The 23,465-nt window shown below is 35.0% G+C and overlaps 3 protein-coding genes across 3 annotated transcripts; 2 read left to right on the top strand and 1 right to left on the bottom strand.

The window, feature by feature from the left end:
* Positions 1-37: 37 nt before the first annotated feature.
* LOC114246474 (DNA helicase MCM9) lies at positions 38-17,304 on the top strand. Its single transcript, XM_089728496.1, has 19 exons — positions 38-1,115; positions 1,190-1,319; positions 1,764-1,939; positions 2,503-2,583; positions 2,985-3,119; positions 3,663-3,875; positions 4,797-5,027; positions 7,098-7,219; positions 7,292-7,563; positions 7,743-7,972; positions 8,756-8,862; positions 9,389-9,608; positions 9,884-10,043; positions 10,840-10,949; positions 11,622-11,768; positions 12,180-12,304; positions 14,839-14,968; positions 15,342-15,487; positions 16,198-17,304. The coding sequence occupies exons 1-19, from the start codon at positions 1,053-1,055 to the stop codon at positions 17,285-17,287; spliced, it is 3,888 nt and encodes a 1,295-aa protein (XP_089584622.1). The 5' UTR covers positions 38-1,052; the 3' UTR covers positions 17,288-17,304.
* A 4-nt stretch (positions 17,305-17,308) lies between these two features.
* On the bottom strand, positions 17,309-19,231 carry LOC114246482 (mitochondrial transcription rescue factor 1). Its single transcript, XM_028179021.2, has 4 exons — positions 18,938-19,231; positions 18,631-18,773; positions 18,223-18,295; positions 17,309-17,626 (listed from the first exon to the last, which is right to left on the bottom strand). Exons 1-4 carry the CDS (start codon positions 19,115-19,117, stop codon positions 17,423-17,425), a joined length of 600 nt encoding a protein of 199 aa, XP_028034822.2. The 5' UTR covers positions 19,118-19,231; the 3' UTR covers positions 17,309-17,422.
* Positions 19,232-19,563: 332 nt separating this feature from the next.
* Positions 19,564-21,292, top strand: LOC149502826 (uncharacterized). Its single transcript, XM_089728366.1, has 3 exons — positions 19,564-20,058; positions 20,182-20,410; positions 20,487-21,292. Exons 1-3 carry the CDS (start codon positions 19,564-19,566, stop codon positions 20,996-20,998), a joined length of 1,236 nt encoding a protein of 411 aa, XP_089584492.1. The 3' UTR covers positions 20,999-21,292.
* The last annotated feature ends 2,173 nt before the right edge of the window (positions 21,293-23,465 follow it).

Here is a 23,465-nt window from a genome sequence, read left to right as displayed (position 1 = left end):
GTATAGTACCGCGAACAAAATCAGTGTCTCATTCAATTTTGTATTTAAAATTAATGAAGAATCGATATCCCAGTTCCAAGGGGTAGCAATTAATTGAATTCTGTCGTGGTGGAAAACTAATCATGAAGATGAGCTGTTGTTCAGACTCCTTAAGTTGTAAAACCTATCGTGACAAATTACCTACTGGATTTCGGTAGCATTTCGAAAGGACTGGAAACCTCAAACAAAAAGAATAATATGCCATATTTAGATAGGTAGGTACTCGCCGAGTATAGGCTAATAGTTTCGAATATCTACGAGTATGTAAAAAGTTTATTCGGGTGTATTAAAATACATGCCACAGAAACTCGTCTGTTCTCTAGGCGACCTCTGTTTTATAAGCACCAGTCAGATTTTTCAATGTTTCAACAAACATTCACAAGAAGAAGAAAAAACACCATAATATTGTCTGACGGTATTATGAAATGCAGAGGAAGTAATAGTATTTAATTCAATGGAATCAAATGCAAAAAAACTTGGAAGAGTCCGAGAATCACCTCCAGCAGTTTTGTTTCTTTTTACCGTATGATGTATATTTTCAGATACTAAATGGTTAATATGCCACCATAATTATAAGATTAGACGATTAAATGTCTTTGTTCTTCGCGTTCCCGCCAAGAAAGCAATCATACATATTTATTAGGTCAATCAAATGAAAACGAAACGCGGCATAAAAGCTATCCAGATAGGTTAAGGACTTGGCAGAGATAAATGTAATTCTAGATAAAGGATGTTTGGATAGTTATGTCACTGAAAATACTTTAAGAATTATAAAATTTAAATAGTAACAAATTTGGCTTTATGGAATACATCTCTTTTACCTTTTCAAATGAAAAACAAAAGCTTAACCTGAATTATTGTTGCCAAATTCCTGGTCTACCTGTTTTGTAAACATAAAGTTTTTTAATAAATAATAAATGTTTTATCCAAAACTGCAGTATTTCTCAGAAACTGTAATTTTTTCATTTTATTTCAACGAATTACTTTAGACGTGCTATGTACCACAATCAATAATGGATATTTTAAAGGCAGAAATTGCAAAAAAACGTAAATTACTTGAAGAAAAGAAAATGATTGTGAGTATCTAATGGATAGTTGACAAATTCACACTAAAGTAAAAAAGGAATACATAATTCCTCTTCTATAACAGGATCCATCAAACAAGAAAAAATACTTCAAGAGAGGTGAGCTCTTAGCGAAGGAACAAGAAGAATATTTACGGAAATATGGACCCAAAGTACAGGAGCCTGAAGAAAAACAACTTGAAAAGGTAGAAACAGGTTAGTTCGTGACACCCGTATTGTTTTAATTTATGTAAAATATAACGTAGGGATATCGTTTTGTTAGAACTGGCCTTCTTAGTATATGTATCCATCATAAGTTTATATTAAGAAGAATAGTTGTTGCCTAGCAACAATTAGTTAGTCGTATAATTTTATGTAAAGAATAAAAAAGTCAGTATGTACATCCGAAGAACTATGTTTCATTATTTAACATAATTACCACACGTTTCCATAAATGTGTCAAGAACAAATGTTGAAAAATAACAAGATAAATGCTTTTGAAATCACAGATTTGATCATTAGGTGTATATATATATAGCAGAGTTATGCTTATGTAGCCTTATTGAATTGCACAATATTCAATTAAAACAGCAGAGTTTGTCTATATAATTTAAATATATTCCCTTAGATTAAATGTCCCATTTAAAAATTGATTTGCAGATCAAAATCATGCGAATGTAGAAACGGAACAGAAAGAGACTCCAGCACTTCCTCGAAATGAAGTTATAAAGAGATTGAGAGAAAGAGGTCATCCAATACTATTGTTTGCTGAAACTGAAATTCAGTCCTTTAAAAGACTAAGAAGAATTGAAATTCAAGAACCAGAAGTTAACAGGGTGTGTGATTTTTGTAATATACTCAGGATGTATCAGAAATATTCTTTTAACTGCTTCATGGATCCGTAACACTCTGGAATAGAATAAAATATAATGTTAATAGTTAGCTCTTAGAGGTTGTCAAGGCTTAAGAGGTGTTTTTGAGTCTAACTGAAACAGATACAAAAGTAGCCAAGTCACTTTTCACTGTTAATCAAATAAATGTACTGTTACTTCTCTGGATGAACATGAATTGATCTAGGATTGTTTCATTGGAAGCTCACAGAATAGGAATTTTTTTGCTCAATCTATACAACTTATCTGAATCAGCCTTAGAGCTGAGTACATGCTTATTGCTGAGTCTAGAGATGAATTTACCCTTTTATAGTTAGAACATCAGTATAACATTTATTTTGTAGTGTAAATTCACCTGCAGTTTTATAATTAGCAAGATAGATGATTATGGAATTACCTTTGGAAATCATGAAAGGAATCAATAAGAACGTTGAATAAATGAATGGAAATTGGCAGAACTAATTGTTAAGATTCTTTAAAAGTATAAAAACAATGCAAATATTTTCCAGGGCTTCCGGAATGACTTCCAAGAAGCGATGGAGAAAGTTGATGAAGCATATTTAAATGAAATACTAGCATTAGGAACTCAGGTAACTACACTAATTATTTTTTACAAGCTTGGACTGCCATAATTACCCAGAATAACAAAGTGATTTGAAAACCCCATTTTATTTTTGACAAAATCATTATGGTATAGATGATAAGACTCCTGGTGTATTAAAAAAAAAAAATTATGTAACTATGTCAATATTCAAAACCTGCTGGCATATACGAATTTTCCGAATTTTACCTAATCAGTATTTATAATTACAATACAATTGAGACAAATACATCAAGTCTCAAGGTGGGTGGAGGCAATCACGTTTTGTCTATGAACTCCGTTATCACTTAACATCAGGTTTCCCATGAGCTCTTCTCCATCTATACTACCAGTGACCAGGTAGATTGTGAAAAAAATACAGACTAAAATTATTTATCATAAATTTAATAGAATGAAGGTGAAAATTCGTCCAAAGAAGATGCACTTGATGATTCTATTACATATGAAACCATTCAAGAAATGGCAAAAACAATGGGACAAGGCGATAGAAACCATGATATGAATGTAATCATGACATTATTGCAGGTAAGAAAACTACCCATTATCATTCTAGATATATCAGGTATAAAAAAAGTTGAATATGCACGAATTTAGATTTTCGAATATAGCTTTTGAAATTATAACATAGTAGAGTATATGTTTGTTTGGCTTGTTGGTACAATTAAGTAAATTTTGGAATGGACTGCTCAAAGAGTATACGTCTTGAAGATAAACATAATAATAAATAAATATTTACTAACAGTCATGCCACGTTAACTGGTCCCGTGATAAGTTCGTAAAGAACTTGTGTTACAGGTACCAGATAACGGAAATAAATGTAAGAATTTTATTATACACATACATATTATATTTAATATACATCCATAACATACATCCATAATCCATTGGCGGGATTCGAATCCGCGACCCCCTTGTGTAGTGACATGTCACTTACCACTACACCAGTCAGCCGTTATACATCTATTGGATTTAATTTGCGAGGAAATGAGACGTGGGAAGTGTATTTGTGATGATTTTAGTTGTAACAGGTATGATTTGCTCGCATGTATTTAATATTATTTATTTCAGTTCTTGCTAAAGTTGTGGGGTCAGCAACTGAGTTCTGCTGCAGCAGGACAGAAAGCAGCAATCAAGCATAAAATGACGAGAGCCACATACACCCAAACACAGGTTTATCTCAAGCCTCTAATGAGAAAACTAAAAAAGAAAAACTTGCCTGAAGACATCTGTGACAGTTTAACAGAAATAACAAAACATCTGTTAGATAGAAACTACATTATGGTTAGTTAACGATTGCAGTACTAGGACATGTCAAATGAGATCTAATTATAATTTTACTCTATAATGATAACTTTTTCAGTTTTGATTTTAATTGTATGTTGGTATACACTGGTGTTAGGACCTCTTGTGAGTCCACACAGGTAGGTACCACCCCTTGCCTATTTCTGCCATGAAGCAGTAATGCGTTTCGGTTTGAAGGATGTGGCAGCCGTTGCAACTTTTTTTTTTATTGCCCTTGTAGGTAGACGAGCATACGGCCCACCTGATGGGGAGTGGTTAACGTCGCCCATGGACTTCAGCAATGCCAGGGGCAGAGCCAAGTCGCTGCCTACCGCTTCAAGCCGCTGCCTACCGCTGTACTGAGACCTTAAAACTTATATCTCAAGATGGGTGGCGCGTTTACGTTGTAGGTGTCTATGGGCTCCAGTAACCACTTAACACCAGGTGGGCTGTGAGCTCGTCCACCCATCTAAGCAATAAAAAAAAACAATTTTTTTATTCATTTATTGTAGAAGTCATTTGATGAATTGCATTAGGAGAATACGTAGGAGGGACATGCCTGAGGGACTTGAACACTAGCATCCATGAAAACAAATTGTCATGCTATTTTGGTACTAAGCATGCATGTTCTCGTATTTAAACTAAGGTTTTTGATTGTTTAATGTAATTAATATTTAGATCCCATATATTAATTTCATCTAAAAATACAAACTATAGCGTGGTTAGAGTTAATTACATTCCTTTAGCAACATAAAGCTGTAATTGATAGGAGTATGTATTATGAGCCTGTTCTACCTATTTCTGCGTTAAAATCAAATGTCTAAGGATTCTATTATAATTCAATTTATAGAATTGAAAAAGTTACTAATACGAACTTGTGTAATGACAAAACTCTAAACAAGTCAATTTTTTTGTTTTCAGGCCAGTGACGCATATCTTCAAATGGCGATTGGCAATGCGCCATGGCCAATCGGTGTAACCATGGTGGGTATTCACGCCCGTACAGGACGGGAGAAAATCTTCTCTAAAAACGTAGCACACGTTATGAACGACGAAACTCAAAGAAAATACATTCAAGCGCTAAAACGTCTTATGACTAAATGTCAGGAGTATTTCCCTACAGATCCATCTAGATGTGTGGAGTATACTACTATCAGATAATAAATTAAACTATTTTTAAATTATAAATTATTTTATTTACCACAATTTATCACACATTACCACTTTGAAATGAGCTTGCAAGTTCTCTTGAATGGAATGCATTGAATGCATTCAATTTCATGCATTGCCTAGGAACCCGAGAAGAGAGTTGCGTAAACTGTTAAATTTTGTCCATTTCGTGTATCTATGGTACTTTTCCAAGTACAGAGCATAATGCGAATAGTGGCACACCATGCCGAATTATGCTGAAGCTTAATTGGAACGTGAATTAGTTTTCAAATGCATCAGCAGAGTGCGCTAAGTTCATGATGGTGATTCGATCAAGTCATTGCAATGTTTACAAAAGTATATTCCTGTAAAATAAATTTGTTTACAGAATCGAATTCTAAAATGAAATTGTAGGTTATATTATTCACGTTTTAAATGTGGAATATTAAAAAAAGTAATTATTTGTACCTTCATACTTATGTACTTATATTATACTATACACATGTACTTATATTTATTCTTTTAGCACAGTTTGAATTAACTTTGATTTTTTCCAAGAAACTACGACGAAACGAAAGCCTTACAAATTTTTTCAAGAATAAAGGTTTACTGAGGTCTGTCACTGAGTTGGTATCGATTGCGAGTATCACGCGAGAGCAGTACCTACTTTTCAGAGTGCTCGATTATATGAAGCGTTGCTGTATTTGGAACATTCAACGTTGAGGATTATGCCGCATAATGCGCTCTAGTGCTGTAATTGGAAAACTACCTTTATGTTTAAATGTAAAATAACAGTGATTTATTAAGTATTTAGTATCTGTGAAAGTACACAAATGTAGAAATAACCACCTCTTTACTGAGACTACCTAATACTACCTATATTTCATCCCACTTCAACTCTTTTCATATAATTTCATGGTTTTCGATTAAAATCTCTTGTCTTTTTTAACCTACGCTGATGGCCTTGAGAGACCATTTCGGCTTAACCTTAACTAGTAATAGGTGAGCTCACGGGACTTAAACCTGATGATGTTGCTAACACGAACCCTAGCAAGAGTCGTGCTTCGCAGAATCTACCATCGGATCGGAAACGCGACCCATTGAGAAGATCCGGCGAGAAACTTAGTGGGCTGTGTCTGTGGGTTAATTTACTCACCGAGCCCTTCATCGCAAACAACGGGTTCGACTAGAACGATGACCGGTGCTTGAGGTACCTAAAAGCGCCGTTAGTGGATCGGGAGGATCCGAAGTGACGTGTTTGGGCGACGTCGACTGCTTACCATTTAGTCCGCAGGATCGCCGGCGCCGGTGGCCACGATGAGAGGGTTCTCGTGTCGTGTCGTTTATCAAAAAGTAAAATTTCTGCTAAACTTTCCTTTTTATATACCTACCCTAGGGATAGGTTAGGGCAGACAAGACCATGTGGAAAGTGTGCTCTGATTTGTTTTTTATATTTTTCAGTTAACCATGCAATTTTATTATTGTTAAATTTAATCTAATTTATAAGGATATTTTAGGTACCTATTACATACAAAATAATACAGACATTATTATGTACAGACATAAAGAGACGCTATAAAGTTGCCTCAATTCACGTTCCGTTCCACAATGTAAACAAAAATTCGTGATTTTATGTGTAGTAAAAAAGTTAATATAATTGCAACTACAGCAACAACTACTGAGCACACTAATTAAACCAAATGTAATATGTGAATATATTATAATATAAAAAATATTTAGGTAAAATAGGTATAATATAAATAAAATACATGTTGACCATGAATGGAACGTGAAACGTCAACTTAGACGATTTTCCAATTTATATGAAAACTTTGAAAAATGATGTCTGTTAAACCGTGAGTTTCTGCAAATAGAAATTTTGCAAATAGCTTTCTCTTTATGAGTACTATAAAAATAATAATTGTGAACTTCCAAATCGATAGACCATAAAGGAAAGTCTAGCATATCTTTAGATAGGTAGAGGGAATTTAGATTGGATGTACTACATATTAATTTCAAATGAAAACTGCATAGTACCTACCTACATCAGCTGCTCAACATGAATTAAAATAGATCAATGGAAAGCTGGCAGAATACACAATGATTTTAGAATATATATTAAAGTTTCATTTGGATGATTGTTTTAATGTATTATCAGAAAAAGATAATCTAGGATATTTTAGCATTAAAATCGAGTAAGTATTTATCTACAGGAATCTTAAAGTACATTTTTTTGGATCAAGCTAAATAAATTTGAACACTTGCAGTTTTTTAAAATTATTTGAAAATCATCCTGATGTGGGAGACAGAGTTCTGTGCGCTCCCATTGAAACCCTGCCCATATGCGATAAAGATATAGTGAAGGCCCAACAACACATTAAAGAATCTGAGGAATTTAAAAATACAGTTTCGAAATTAGTATATGTTTTCGTAAAGAAGAATGTTCATGCCAGATTTTATGGTTTACCTGTTTGTCCGGAGTTACACAGAACTGTTTTCCCCAAAAATGTAGATCTGGGATGTTTTTTAAAAGTAACAGGTGAGGATTATGGTAATTCATTTTCCGAAATAGTTTCCTACCAGTCTCTCTGCTGAACATTGAATCCTTCCAGAGGAAACTATGTTGCATGAATTACCAAACATCTGATATTTAAAAAAGCACCAAGCTAATAATTGCCAACAAAAATAATCCACATTTTTTTCCTGAAATACATTTAGGTACAGTTGTCCGAGTGACCCAGTCCAAAATGTTGGAATATCAAAGAAAGTATGTCTGTATGAAATGCAAATATGAGAATTATGTTCAAGCAGATTTCGAAAGGAGATACATTCTTAAATCACCATCAAAATGTTGTAATATTGATCCAAAATGCAGAAGTACAATATTCTCACAAGTGAATCTTGTATCCAGAGAATACTGTAAAGATTATCAGGAAATAAAAATTCAGGTGGAGTACAAATTAATATTTGTAAAAAGTAAATACTTTTTATTTTTTATTTATTGCCTATATGTGTGGACGAGCTCACAGCCCACCCGGTGCTAAGTGGTTACTGGAACCCATAGACATCTACTACGTAAATGCGCCACACACCTTGAGATATAAGTTCTAAGGTCTCAGTATAGTTACAACGGCTGCCCCACCCTTCAAACCGAAACACATTACTGCTTCACGACAGAAATAGGCGAGGCGGTGGTACCCACCCGTGCGGACTCACAAGAGGACCACCAGTAATTACGCAAATTATAATTTTGCGGGTTTGATTTTTATTACACGATGTTATTCCTTCACCGTGGAAGTAAATCGTGAACAATTGCTAAGTACGTATTTCATTAGAAAAATTGGTACCCGCCTGCGGAATTCGAACACCGTTGCATCGCTATATACGAATGCACCGGACGTCTTATCCTTTAGGCCACGACGTGGACGACGTTTTGTGACGTAACTTTTTAGAATACGTAGGTAAAATTATACCCAAGAAATGTTCAGTCAACGGTTTCAGGTTTTAAGGCAAAGGGATTTAAACTAGGGAAGATACTGTAATTTCTTTTTGAATTTGTTGGATGAAGGAGGTCACATAGTCCCAATTTGGATGTTGCCATCCACTTTAAAATAATCACTGATTATACAATTGTAAACTTACTAATTGCAGGTCTCTTTTATTACACCATGATTACACCATCAGGTATGCATATGTACATACTATGTGATTGTGATGTGATGTGATTTCAGGAGCAAGTTAACAAGCTTAGCATTGGTACCATTCCAGGCTCATTCTGGGTGGTTTTAGAAGATGATTTAGTAGATTGTTGTAAACCTGGTGATGATGTTATAATTTGGTAACTATCTGTACATATTTTTTTATTTTTTTTCATAACTGCATCCTACGTGATGGTTTATTGTTACCGATGCTCATGAACAATGTGTAGAGCATTGTTGAGCTAACTGCTCAAGGCGGTTAAGCCTCATCTGAATATAGACATTATTGTGCAACCGTCTGCAAGGTATGCATTGAGTGAGAACTGATTCCTTAAAAAACTTTAAGTACATATTAGCATAATTAGTAGATAAATCCTTTGTGAATAAATTATTGGAGTAGAGCAATTTAATGCATGTTCTGAAGCATAGTTTATTGTAATATTTTATTTATAATTATTTTAATCGAATTTACTAATATATTTTCATTATATTTACTAGTGTTCATTGAAATGATCAATGAACACTGGAAAATATAGTGTAATATAGTGATGGAAAATTGTCTATATCCACTAAGCGAAGGAACAAGTCCAGGCTGTTGTTTCAAAAATGTGGAAAGGACACTTTTAAGATTTAGTAATTTTTTTTAAATGTACTAACTTTTTTTAGTGGTACTATTCGAAGACGTTGGCGACCATCATTTCAAACAAAAAAATCTGAAGTGGAACTAGTCCTCCAAGCAAATTACATAGAAGTGTGTAATGCGCTAAGATCTAAAGTGGTAGCCACAGCTCCTGACATAAAAGAATGCTTTGACAGTTTTTGGTCTTACTATGAGTCGTGTCCTTTGAAAGGCAGAGATCATATACTCAGATCCATTTGTCCTCAAGTAAGTATGTTCCAAGTTAAATTGGTTTTGATTGCACTCGTAAATTTCATACATTCAACTTACAATGCTGTAAACCACAATATACATTTTTTTTAAACTAGTCCAACCAATTTAAAACTTTGCAAACACATAACTTTTATACTGGGTAAAATAACTTGTCTTTTTTAATAATTAATATTATAAAATTAGGTATGTCATATTATGTCTGTATATTAAAGAAAATTAATAACTTTACTGTTGACATTATATCAACACATAATTGAAATTTATCACAGGTCTACGGTCTACATTTGGTAAAGTTGGCTGTGTTGCTCACGGTGATTACCGGATCGAATCACATAGTCGAGGAAACAGATGAAAAGAATACATCCTTTGACGATAATCATCATACAAAAGTGCGGGGTCAATGTCATCTCCTGTTAGTTGGAGATCCAGGTATGAGTTTAATTTTTAGGAGAGCCAGAATTACGTAATATGTAATATAAGAAATGCTACGTTCAGTTTCTTGTATATTTTTAAAGTTACCATTGTAGGCAGATCATCATACAGTCCACCTGATAGTGAGTGGTTATCGTCGCTCATAAACAACAGCAACGTGACGGGCAGAGCCAAGCCACTGTTTACCACTGAGTGCTCTCCGTAAAAATCGTTTGAAGCAGGACATAACATACTTCACGAAACACCACAAAGAAGAGTTCAATCCAAAGCCGGATGGTATGAGGTAAAAATATCTCTGCAAACGTGGTTATAGGTAGAGTGGATGAACTCTGATCCAGTTGTGGTAAAAACGAGAGGTAGGGAACTTCCCAAACAAATCCCCTCAAATCTCTAAATACAAGGAAATTACTGTTTATTCAATTTGATTCTTTACGGTCGGCCTGAATAATTTCTCCGTCATCAACTTGTGGCAGGATTTACTGGTGGTAGGACCTCTTGTGAGTCCGTGAATAGGCAGGGTGGTGGTACCTACCTGAGGTACCACCACCCTGCCTATTTCAGCCGTGAAGCAGTAATGCGTTTCGGTTTGAAGGGTGGGGCAGCAGTTGTAACTATACTGAGATCTTAGAACTTATATCTCAAAGTGGGTGGTGCATTTACGTTGTAGATGTCTATGGGCTCCAGTAACCACTTAACACAAGGTGGGTTGTGAGCTCGTGCAACCATCTATGCAATAAATAAATAAAAAATTTGCTACTTATAGTACTTTAACAGAGCGTGTTTTATATTTCAGGCACTGGGAAGTCGCAACTGCTTCGTTCAGGAGCAGATCTGACTTCGCGTTCGGTGTTCACTTCGGGAGCTGGCAGTACGCGAGCCGGCCTCACGTGTGCTGCACTCAGGGTATTTATAATTTTATTTTTTCCACCCTATGCTGATAGCCTTGAGAGGCTATTTCAGCTTAGCCCTAATGGGTAGGTGAGCTCACGGGGCTCAAATCGGAGTGTTGGTAGCACTGGCCCTAGCAAGAGCCGTGCTTCACAGAATTACCACCGGATCGGAAACGCGACCCACTGAGAAGATCCGGCGAGAAACTCAGTGGGCTGTGTCTGTGGGTTAATTCGCTCGTCGAGCCCTTCGTCGCAAGCGACAGGTTCGACGAGGACGGTGATCGGTGTTTGTGGTACCTAAAAGCACCGTTAATGTATTGAGAGGATCCGTAATGACGTGTTTTGGGCGACGTCGACTGCTATCTATTATAACAGCGTTATCATCAAAGAAAAGTTGAAAAACTAAAGCGGCACTTGAATTGTATGGTTAGCGGCGCAGCGGTGACCGCCTTCCTTCAGGCAGTTCATGCAAGGCAATGAAGAAAATCTGTTCTATCTCTTCTCGCCTTTAGTCTTGGAATTGAACGGTGAAGTCTGATCTCGAAAAGTGGTTTATTGAACAATTTAATTCAAACATAATCTCAATATAATATATCAATTAAATACTAATAAAAGAACTCTACCAATTTGAGTATAGTTTTTCGAGCATTTTTTTCGGGTTTTTGTTGAGAGACTGATATCTCAGGAAGACGGTGAGTGGCAGCTAGAAGCTGGAGCACTGGTTCTGTCGGACGGCGGCGTGTGCTGTATAGATGAGATCTCTCAGCTAAAGGAGCACGACCGCACCGCCATACACGAGGCGATGGAGCAACAGACAATCTCCATAGCCAAGGTAGGGCTTGACCAGGACATAAATACTGCTTAGCCCATTGCCCCGTAGCCGCTTGATTTTGATTTTCGGGACACCCTGTATATTTATGTAGGAAAGGAACAGATCGGTATGGATGAATGACAGATATGGAGCATGACTGAGTGAGAGAGATAGGAGATGTCGTTTTAGAAAGTAAGAATAATTTTTTTTAAGGGAGAGGAGGGTACTACTACACTACTACTACAACAATACTACTGTTTGATTGTGTGTATTGATTTAAAATGAGCCTGTAAAAGACCAGTGACGAAAACCGACTCTGCATATGCACCGGAGTATCGTTGGCTTTGATGTTTTAAATTAAAAAATATAACAATAAATTGCTTGATTGTCCCAACGTTTCCGGTTCCTTGAAGATCCAAATATTAATTTCAGGCAGGTATAGTCTGCAAATTGAACACACGTTGTGCTGTAATAGCAGCCTGCAATCCTAAGGGGAACTACGATTCAAATCAACCGCTCAGTATGAATTTAGCACTTGGAACGCCACTTTTGAGCCGGTAAGAATATCGCTCATACTCAACACTAGACATATTAGATATGCAGTCCGATCAGAACTCCACGTTATAATAGGTTGGGGAAAAACTGTCTTCGCGTTTTTTAAGAAAATTCACAACTGTTTTTAATATAGTTTATTTACATTTAACTAAAGTATGTAGGTACCATTTTGTTCGATAACTTTTTGCCATCTTGTAGGTAGGGACATTACCCCATTGCTACGAGGGCGGCACTGAAAATTTCGGGAATTAACGAAGTGACACATTACTATTTAAAAATGTATTTATTGCTTTTCGAAGTATTCTCCGCGAAGTTTGACACATTTTTCCATACGATGGAACCAATCATTGAAGCAACCATTCCATTCGGAAGTTGGGGTCTCCAAAATGGCCGTTTTGTAGGCGTCCACAGCTTCTTCAGGTGATGAAAATCTCAGTCCACGCAATTTATTCTTTATTTTAGGGAAAGTATAGAAATCATTAGGGCTTAGGTCGGGGCTGTACGGCGGATGGTCTAATAATTCTATGTTTTCTTGCTCTAAAAACTCTTTTGTTGTGTGCGCGGTGTGAGAACTCGCATTGTCGTGATGGAGGATGATGCGGCGGTTGCAGTTCTCTTTACGGAGTTCAGAAACGACCTGTGGCAAACAAATGCTAGCATACCATTCTGCATTAACCGTTCTTTGTCCCTCAAGAGGAATAGTCGTAACATGGCCGGTTTTGGAGACAAACGTGGCCACCATTTTTCTTGCAACACTCCGTGAACGAACAATTTTTGTTGGCTTTAACTCATTTTCGAACACCCAAACTCGTGACTGGTTTTTTGTTTCGGGTTCGTACGCGTATATCCAGGATTCGTCACCTGATACAATGTTGTATACAGCATTTGAGGATCCTGCGTGGAATCTTTCGAGAGTTCTGACGCACCAAGTAACGCGAGCCGCTTTTTGCTCTTCACAGAGCGAATGCGGTATCCATCGGGAAAACAACTTTTTTACAACTAATTGTTCATGCAAGATTATTTGTATTTGACTCATGCCAATGTCTAAAGTTGCCTGAATTTCGCGGTATGTCACATGTCGATCTTCCTCAATCAGCTTACGCACAGCATCAACGTTTTCTTGGGTGACTGCAGTTTTTGGACGACCTTGACGGGGATCATCACTGAACTTGACACGTACACGTTGAAACTCAGCAAACCAGCGATAAATTGTGGTTTTGGATGGGGCTTCATCACCAAATGCAGAAATCATCCGGTCAACACACTGTTTTTGTGTTAAACCACTTCGAAAGTCATAATAAATCATCGCTCTTGAATTTTCTCGAGTCAATTCCATTTTCTCAACGACTAAACAAGCTTGACAAAACCTCGTGACAAGACCGAGAATCTTTTTTTAAATAAATAAATGGTATTCGATTTTTAAAACCAAGGAGTTTTCAATTAAAAATATTTTAATATGACAGGAACAGTGGAAATATTCCATTCCAGATACTTTTAGTGCAGCCTAGTATGTCAGGACTATACGGCGGATGCATTAACACCTCCCAGCCAAGCTTTCTTATTTTTTGCTGAGTGGCTAAAGATGTGTAAGGTCTAGAAAAACCACACCCCTTAATCTGTTGATTAATTTTGGCCGCTTTCTCTCAACTTCTTGCTTTAATCTCATCAGTTGTTCGCAGTAGAGTTCAGATACAAATAGTATAGCCAAAGAGATTTTATTACAAGTTCATACATACTATAATGCGAAAAGACTTTTTCCCCAACCTAATATATTATATATAAGCAATAGAAGGGAGCGATCTGTGAAAGTTGGTTACGACCCTTACAGGAGTGCGACTTTAGAACGACACCTTAGACGTTACCGTCGCATTTTGTAATTTATCTGTAACGTATAATTTATGGATAATTTATATAAGGTTTTGACTACTTAATAATACGTAGGGAAGGTTATTGTTATAGTTCCTTCAATTTACGGTAGATGACGCACTAGTCAGTATTTTTAATAAATTTATGTTTTTCATACAACTAGAGAGTCACAGGGGAGCGTGAACAGTTGTCACTAGTATAAAGATTCATTATACTAACTACTACAGTCGACGTCGCCCTAAAAACGTCATTTCGGATCCTCCCTATCCACTAACGTTGCTTTTAGGTTCCTCAAGCACCGGCCACCGTTCTCGTCGAACCCGTCGCTTGGGACTAAGGGCTCGACGAGTAAATTAACCCATAGACACAGCCCACTAAGTTCCTCGCCGGATCTTCTCAGTGGGTCGCGTTTCCGATCCGATGGTAGATTCTGCTAAGCACTGCTCATGCTAGGGCTAGTGCTAACAAAGTCACCAGGTTAGGGCCCTGAGAGCTCACCTACTCGTTTTGTGAATCTAGCATGAACCCTCGAGATCACTAGAATAGATTTAAAGAAAAAATACTAAACATGTTAATATTACAATATCAAATTATTTAGAAGATTTAATTAAGAAATCTAGTGCGATGGAAATAATAGACCACTATAAATGAAATTAGATACTTCTTTCAGATTTGATCTAATTTTCATTCTATTGGATACAAAAAATAAAGCTTGGGATAAACTTGTATCTTCTTATATATTGTTCGGTGATTCAAATTTAGAACAAAATAAAAAATATTGGAATCTCGAAAAATTGCAGGTAAATAATTTACATTTAATATTGTCTGTTTGGATGTTGGCTACTCGATCTCCGAAAATTCGACATTTTACAACACAACATGATAGTTCCTACCATGGTGCTAATACTACTAATAATACATAATAGGTATGCTTTTGCTGGTTCTTATATTTACATACCTATAGATTTGCAATTCCACTGGTATTTTACGGAAAAAAAGTGATAGAATGTAAGCAACTTTTTAACCCGGAAACATACTTGTTTAATTTATCCTACATCCACGTCTAGTGTAAAAATATCTATTATTATAAAGGATAATTAAATATATACGATTGTAAACTTGTTGTACGATTAAAACTAAGAAATATAATTAAGGGCATCGATCTATTTCTAGATGTACATTAGTCTAGTGGGACCAAGGACGACAAAGATGACGAAATCGGCAAACATTATCCTGCAATCGTATTATATGGCCCAGAGAAAAGCCGAAAGCAGAGATCCATCACGTACTACCGTGAGAATGCTGGACAGTCTGGTTAGGTAAGAAATCTTTTAGGATATATCTTTAGATTAGTCATCGTGATACGATATATCTTCAGACCGGTAAGATTATTTTTCTCCTCACGCGAAACTGCGACGCATTGTCGATTCTGTTAAAGTCGTTATAGCTTGTGGTATCAAACCCATGTTCTGACTGTTTAGTATTATTTTGAATAGCATCACTCATCTCGCGGACGTCATAAAAAGCGACTAAGGAATTCACCAAAGATAGAGCACGAGCGTATAGTATTATACAAGTATACTATGATCGTTAACTTACCTTTACACATAGTAGAGGGTGCATTGAGGCATCTCAGCCTATTAGGTACCATAGTCTTGTCTAATTCTGCCGCGAATTATGCTTTCCTGTTTTAAGTGATGTGTAATACAATAGGGGCCACGACCCCTACCTAGGATGCGTGGCGCCTAGCTTTTACAAAATAACAGGATATATATTTCTTCATCATTGCAATGAAATTGTGATAAAAGAATGGCTTCTGATTAGGTCGTTTGTTCTTATTCCAATATCATACGGTAATGGACTAGCTCCCAACCCATTAGTTATGGCGATGAATTCAATAGAACTTCTTGTTGCTTAGTAGTTAATTTAGAAAATTTCTTTGACTTACAAGTTTTGATGTAATGTTTTATCTACATTTATTTATATATACACTGTACATTGATTTTCCTTCAATATTTTTTTCTTTCAGACTATCACAAGCTCACTGCCGTTTGATGTATAGAACAACAATATATCCGATGGACGCCATTATAGCCGTATCTTTAGTAGATTTATCAATGCAAGACTGCACTTTATCAGACACTGCGGATGCGCTACATTCCAATTTCTATAAATACCCTGACTTTGAATACCTATGCACAGCAAAAAAACTATTAACAAAATTAAATTTGTACGAAATATGGCGAAATGAATTATTACACTACGGTAAATTACTTCAGGTCGATCACAAAACATTGGAACATGACATTGATAGCGGAATCATTAAGCTTTTCGAGAAATATGATGATGTCGCCGATGAAAATACACCTCTGTCAGCATCGGTAATAACAAGTTCTTATTTTAAGAAAGAAGAAAATGGATTGTTACATACTGACAAAAACAGTTTACCCGATGAAGAGAACAAAGATATCATAGAAGTAAATAAAATGTTGGCAGTGACATTGAAAAAACACGCAACTTTAAATAGAGACGAAAGAAAACCACCAGTAGCTCAGAAAAAACCTCAAAATAAAAGAAAACGGAAAGAAGTTACTGTGAATTCAAAAAGCCTTAAAAGTTTAGTTCCTAAAAAGCGTAGGAAATCAAAGGAGGAAGTAAGGGATGTCAGTAGTCCTACAAACAGTGACGTTGACCAGAATCATCTCTTAAATGCAGTGCCTAGTGTTAATGATGTGTTTGCAGAGTACGGTATCAATCTTAAGTTTGAAGATGAAAGTCAACATAAATCAAGTGATAAAAGAATCGAATTAAAAGAAAATAAGATTGATAATCAAATCATTGTTCCTAGAATTGAAAAAAAGGATCTTGTAGAAAACAAAACTAATTCTTATAAAGAACAGAATGAAAATCTCTCAACAATAAATAAATTGAAACAGTTCGCATGTGAACAAAAATATAACATTGATAAATATGAAGAAAAGTTATCGATATCTGAATACAACAGTTTTAAATTTAATATTGAGAGTAAAAGTACAAATGCAGTTCAACATAAGTCTGAACGAAGTTCTCAAATATCAATTTTTGAAAGTTCAGATTGTGATATTGACTTAGATTTATGAAAAAAATAATAAAAAATCATGTTAGCTTTAAAAAGTTATTATGCCTATTAAAGTTTTATTTTATTATATTTTACATTGTAATTACTTTTGCTATTTACAAAATTAACTATTTTCTTCCGCTACAAATCTAATTTTCTATGTTTCTTCTTCAGTAGAACTAGATTTATATGGATCAATTTCATAATTTTCTATAAGTAGATTTTTGAATCTTCTAGCAGTTATAGAAATACTATCTTCTTTGGGGACTATGTTTAATATTTCTATTCTCGATACATATAAATGTTCTGGATTCTTAGGGCTGATCATTTTAATAACATCAACTTCATCACCAAGTTTTACCTAAAAGAAAAACAAATTTATTTAAAAATGTTTTTATTTATTTTTATTGGTTACTAATGAAGTAAAACTAACTACAATATATTTTATAAAATAAAACCCTTGGGTAAAGGCATATAGTGAGCACCTTGTTCATTATACTTTGTGGCCATACTTAATCCGTGCACCATTTTTTAGTTAATATTTATTTGAAGAATTAATCTAAAAATTTAAATTTAACGGTACACTCTAAATAAATTCCAAAAAAATCATTTAGTATCATAGCTTTTTTAATAATTAAAACCTTAAACTTGACCTGTATTGCATCTATCTCCCCATCATAATGTAAAGGTTTTATATGGTGTTTGTGAATGTGAAGCAGGATTCATTTACGTGATTGCTAAACATCTTTAAACATGCTGCTAAATTGGTGCTCATGTTTGTCTTACACAACTTTATCATATCCATTCACTTATTAAAATTTACCCATTATAAAAAGAATATTCTCATGTTTTAGCAGAATTTTTAATATAATGAATAGCAACTGCATCAGTGATATTGGAATAGTTCAAAAATGTCTTGGAGTTAGGTTAAAATTGTTAAACAGATGAAATACTCACAGCTGCACTTTTTTTCATTATTTTCCTGCCATTCAATCTTATTTTACTTTCATAAAATATTTCCTCTACCCTGCTGTAATAGTAAACATATAAATCAATAAAAAACTTACATTTATAACTGTAACTTTTATCAGGCGAGAGCTTAGCTAGCTATGTTATAATCATCTTGTGATGTGATTATAAACCTGAAGTAATACAGAGGACATCTACAAGTTGTTTTTTTGTTTATTTTTAATATGAAGTTACTGATTGCTTTAATACTAGTTCATTAACTTAGTAAGGATATACATTAGTGTTCCTTTAAGTAATCGAAGCTCATTCTTATGCATACATATTAAATTTAAAGTAGCATATTAAGTGAGTGTTAAGATAAACTGAAACATCATATTTATAAACATATGCACTTACTTTCTTGCATATCCAAGTGCTGATTTTATTATTACATCAGTCCTCATGGATGTGGTGCTGAATTTAACAACTTTTGAATCCTTTGACAATGACGAGTCATCCTCTCCAAATGCTTCATCTTCATCGTCAGAATCATACTTTGCCTAAAATAGGTACCTATGAATGTAATTCTTCATTTTATTCATCAAAATGTTGTATCTAAGGGTATTACAGTTAATTACAATCAGCAGCAGCACAACACTACGAATTGAATAATGTTTTAAACATTTTAGACAGAATAATTTGTAACGCTGGGATAAATACATACCTTTTTAGATTTTCCTCTTTCAATATTGAATACAGGCTGAACAGGCTGAAGGTTTAACAATGTCGAAGATGAGTTAATGTTTGCTTCTTTTAATATGACAGTGTGTATGCTTCGATTACATACTTCTCTTCGTAAGTATCGACAATTCAATATTGGTGTTAATCTTCTGATGAGACTCATTACTGATATGTTAATGTGCACAATTGCAGTTGGCAGTCACATTTACCAAATTATTTAGATTTGAAAATTTTTTATGTCGAGCAGTGGTATATATAGTCGGATTTTTAATTAGACGAAGCCCACTGACAGTAGCTAATGTCACTTTGTAAAATAATGTTGCTATATTTAAAGTAATAGTGATGCGTTCTTGTTCAATCAGATGAATGAACAATGAGTGTGAATAGTTAATCATTTCAAACTATAAAAGAATATTATTTCTAATTTAAAATAAAATTGTACAAAAGTGCTCTGATATAAGTTACTAGTAGTATGTAACTACAATCAGTTTTTTGACAGCTTATTACAAAGCGCGGCGCGGCGACTAGTGCCAACACCGATCAACGCCGCGCGCGTCAGTTGCCATTTTGTTTGTAATTCGGCTTCTAACCTCTGGTCTGATAGCACGAATGTTTTTTCTGCGCTCACGCTGTTTAGTTATTGTTTTTGTTAAGTTTTTCGTTACGTTGTGTTTGTGGAAATTGTTGTGTTTATTTGTTGCTATATTGTTCCGTACAAACGATATGGATCCTCAACCAAGCACGTCAAGCCAAAGTTTGTCTCCAAGAAAGAAGAGACCGCGGATTGCTTTAAGCGTTACCGAAAAAGCTATGATACAAAACGTCTACAAACACGTATTTGAGGAGAAAGCTGCTTCACTATTACCTATTGAAGCTCCCGAAAAAAAAGAATGTGTTTCGAAAACAGCTGACATTTTGGGAATTGGTGTGACCTCAGTTTACAGAGTATTAAAAGAACACAAACAAAATGAACAATTTAAGTCTCCCGAGAAACGTGGACCGAAACACAGTTTCAAAGATAAATTAGACGATTTTACTTTTGCCGCTATAAGGCGAAAAGTACATCATTTTTTTTATGCAAATGAGCCACCCACCATTATAAAGGTATCTTAAACTTTATTCCTTCTACTGCATTATATTCTGTGTCTACCATAATTTTCTTTGTAAAACCAAAGTATTAGATTGCGTGGACTTCCTTACTCAAAAACTTTTTTTATTACTTTGCAGATTCTTAAGGTTGTCAATGAAGATCCAGACTTGCCCGATTTTTCTTGGAGTACATTAAGAAATGTTATGAAACATTTAAATTTCAATTATATCAGAAAATCAAGACAAAGTATTTTAATCGACAGACAGGACATAATTTTATGGCGCCAGCGATACCTTCGAAATATTAAAGAGTATCGAAAGGAAGGAAGGTATATTTATTACCAAGATGAAACCTGGATCAACGAAGGTAATTACAATTTTCTGTTTTCTTTACATTAAATTGTACTTTCAATAATTAATTAATATTTTTCACTGTCTTGAAGGTCATGCACCGAAAAAGGTATGGATTGACCAAACAGTTTTATCGTCCCGCCAGGCCTTCCTAGATGGCTTGACCACTGGTTTAAAACAGCCTTTAGGAAAGGGCAAACGATTAATTATCGGCCATATAGGCGGGGAAGAAGGATTCGTAGAAGACAGCCTATTAATATTTGAAGCCAAAAAGAATAAAGAACATTATCATCAAGTGATGAATGCTGATTCCTTTGAGAAGTGGTTTAGGGGGGTCTTGCCAAAACTAAAACCTAATTCCGTAGTAGTGATGGATAATGCCCCCTACCACTCCAGGAAACTAGAATCGCTGCCTACAATGTCTTGGAATAAACCTAGGATACAAGAGTGGCTAACGAGCAAAAATATTTCATTCGAAGCAACAATGGTTAAAGCTACTCTTATAGACATTGTACGGCAGCACAAACAAGAACATTGCGATAAGTATGTTGTGGACGAGATGGCAGCGCAGCATGGGGTAATTGTGTTACGTCTGCCCCCATAACACTGTGAGCTCAATCCTATTGAGTTGGTATGGGCGCAAGCTAAAGGATATGTTGCAAGAAATAACAAAACCTTCAAAATGACAGAAGTAAAAAAACTTTTTGAAGAAGGACTTCAACATATCACACCTGAAAAATGGAGTAGCTGCGTGTCTCATATAATTAAAGAAGAAGACAAAATGTATGGTCTCGACCACATGATCGACAATGTTTCAGACAGATTTATAATTAATGTCACCGAAAGCGATAGTGATGATTTTTTATCTGATGATGAATAAAAACAAATTATGTAATAAGCGATGTTTTTTATTTTCATTACCTACCTATAATTATTATATTTTACAACATCATACATCTATAGTTTCAAGTACATGATGTATTGAAAATAGGACAGTCTTACAAGTTTCCTCGCAATGTTTTGCTTAATGTTTAAAACACTCGGTATTCAGTATAGGTCGATACTATAGGAACATAGTCATCGAAAACTAGTTGGTATGTACAAAGCTGTACCCGATATCGGCAGTTTGGCACACTAACTATTCACTAGACAATGGAGGCAATTTCATTCATTAAGGAGTTTTTTCAATTATTCACTTTGTCACAACACTATCTTTATTTCATCAAAAACTGACAACACAGTAAACGTCAGTTTACTTCGTCTAATAAAAAATCCGACTATAGTAGTTTTATTTTTCCCATAGACTTCTCAAATATAATAACACCCGTATCTTTAGTCGTTCACACGAGCGTAACTCGACTCGACTCAACCTCCAACGCGCGTTTTGGTATGATTAGTCGTAAAAATAAACTCCACTCAAACGTCCTTGGAAAATTTTCCTAACCGGAGTGAAGTGACCGAACTGTCAAGTTAAGGTACGTCGCGACGTACCTTGAACGTTCCTCAAGGCTGGTTTTCTATCAATGTCTAAATAGTATGTGGACCGCAAATGGAAATATATGATATTGTTGTGCAATGGCCTGGATCTGTGCATGATTCGCGCATATTTTGATTTAAGTTTGATAATATTTATTAATAAAGTAAATAGTTCGAGGTTAGACATTTGAAACTCTTTATTTTATTTACCTACATAAGAGTCATATTTTGCTTACTACCTGATAAATAAAGTCAATGCGATTATAAGTTTTATTTATATAATAATAAACTGGTGGTTGTGGAAAAGCACTTCAACAACAGGATGCAACCAAAATCACATAAAAGCGGCGAATAAAAATACAAAGCCGGATCCGAAATCTAAAATAATGATAGGTTAGAAAATAAATAATACACTTTCAGATTTACCGCACGCACACATATTTACGAATAACTCAGCAACCAAAACATCAAACAAGTTCATCTAGTGTCAAACAGACAGCGGCAGCTTGACTTTGACATTAAACAATGACCATAGACTACAGAACTCTATGGGTTTGATGCTAGCTTGATCAAATTTTCATCATTATTACCTCACTCGAGGACAGTTGAGGAATATTGTAATGGTCGACTAAAAATACCAAATTCGAGTAAGTTTGGAGGGAATTCTCGAGCATCATCGGATGAGTTAAGAGTGGAGGACTATTTTACGAAACGTCTAAAGATACGGGCATAAGTGTATAATCTATGCCATAGACCTATATAATATTTCCAAATGGAAAGACAAAGGTATCATACCATACAGCCTAACCTTTTATATATTTCTTTTATTTTATGAAATATGATACTATGAAATGAAATGATGTTGATTAATTTAAGAAACATGGCATAAAACGAAATGAGATGAGATGATATAATATGGGATATTTTTATGGAAAATGATAATATGAAGTGAAATGAAATGAAGATGATCAATTTGAGATATCAATCAACTGGAATGAAATATAATCTTAGTAAAATGGTGGTCATTTACTGAGATTTTTTCAGTGAACTTTTTGAGACGATCCCGAGAAGTTACGTCCAGCGGCTTTGTTTCATTTTCCTACATTTGTGCACTCTCACAGATATTAAACAGTTAATAAACCACCGTTATTACACATTTAAACCTGAAGAAACACTAAATAGACAAAATAAAACAAATCACACAACCTCACTCCTCACGTTCCCGCCAAAAAGTCCTTATTAATATTAATGCTGAATTAGTCTGTGATAGATTAGTTAAAACTACTATGTATCATAGTCTAATTAGAGATACTTTGTAGATATTCAGTTGCGTTTAGCTACCTATTTATGTACTTTTTGGCGGAAATACGCGAAAATATTCTCATTTCAAATAGGTCAACAATTTCAAATAGGTTAGCCAAAATCATTTCGATCAATTCAAATGTACTTTTCATATTTCAGATTGAAGACTTTATAGGTACTCGACGAACACAACACTTACATCGAAAAAAAAAAACATTGGAAACCTCGTAGAAGGTTCGGAAATCAGCAATCGGCGCGTCGACGCTGCGGCTTTAAATAAAATGTTTTGCCTG

Source organism: Bombyx mandarina, chromosome 06 (genome assembly GCF_030267445.1).
Source record: "Bombyx mandarina strain Sakado chromosome 06, ASM3026744v2".
Lineage (NCBI taxonomy): Eukaryota > Metazoa > Arthropoda > Insecta > Lepidoptera > Bombycidae > Bombyx > Bombyx mandarina.
Note: the sequence above shows the minus strand (reverse complement) of the source record. Positions and strands in the feature narration are given on the sequence as shown.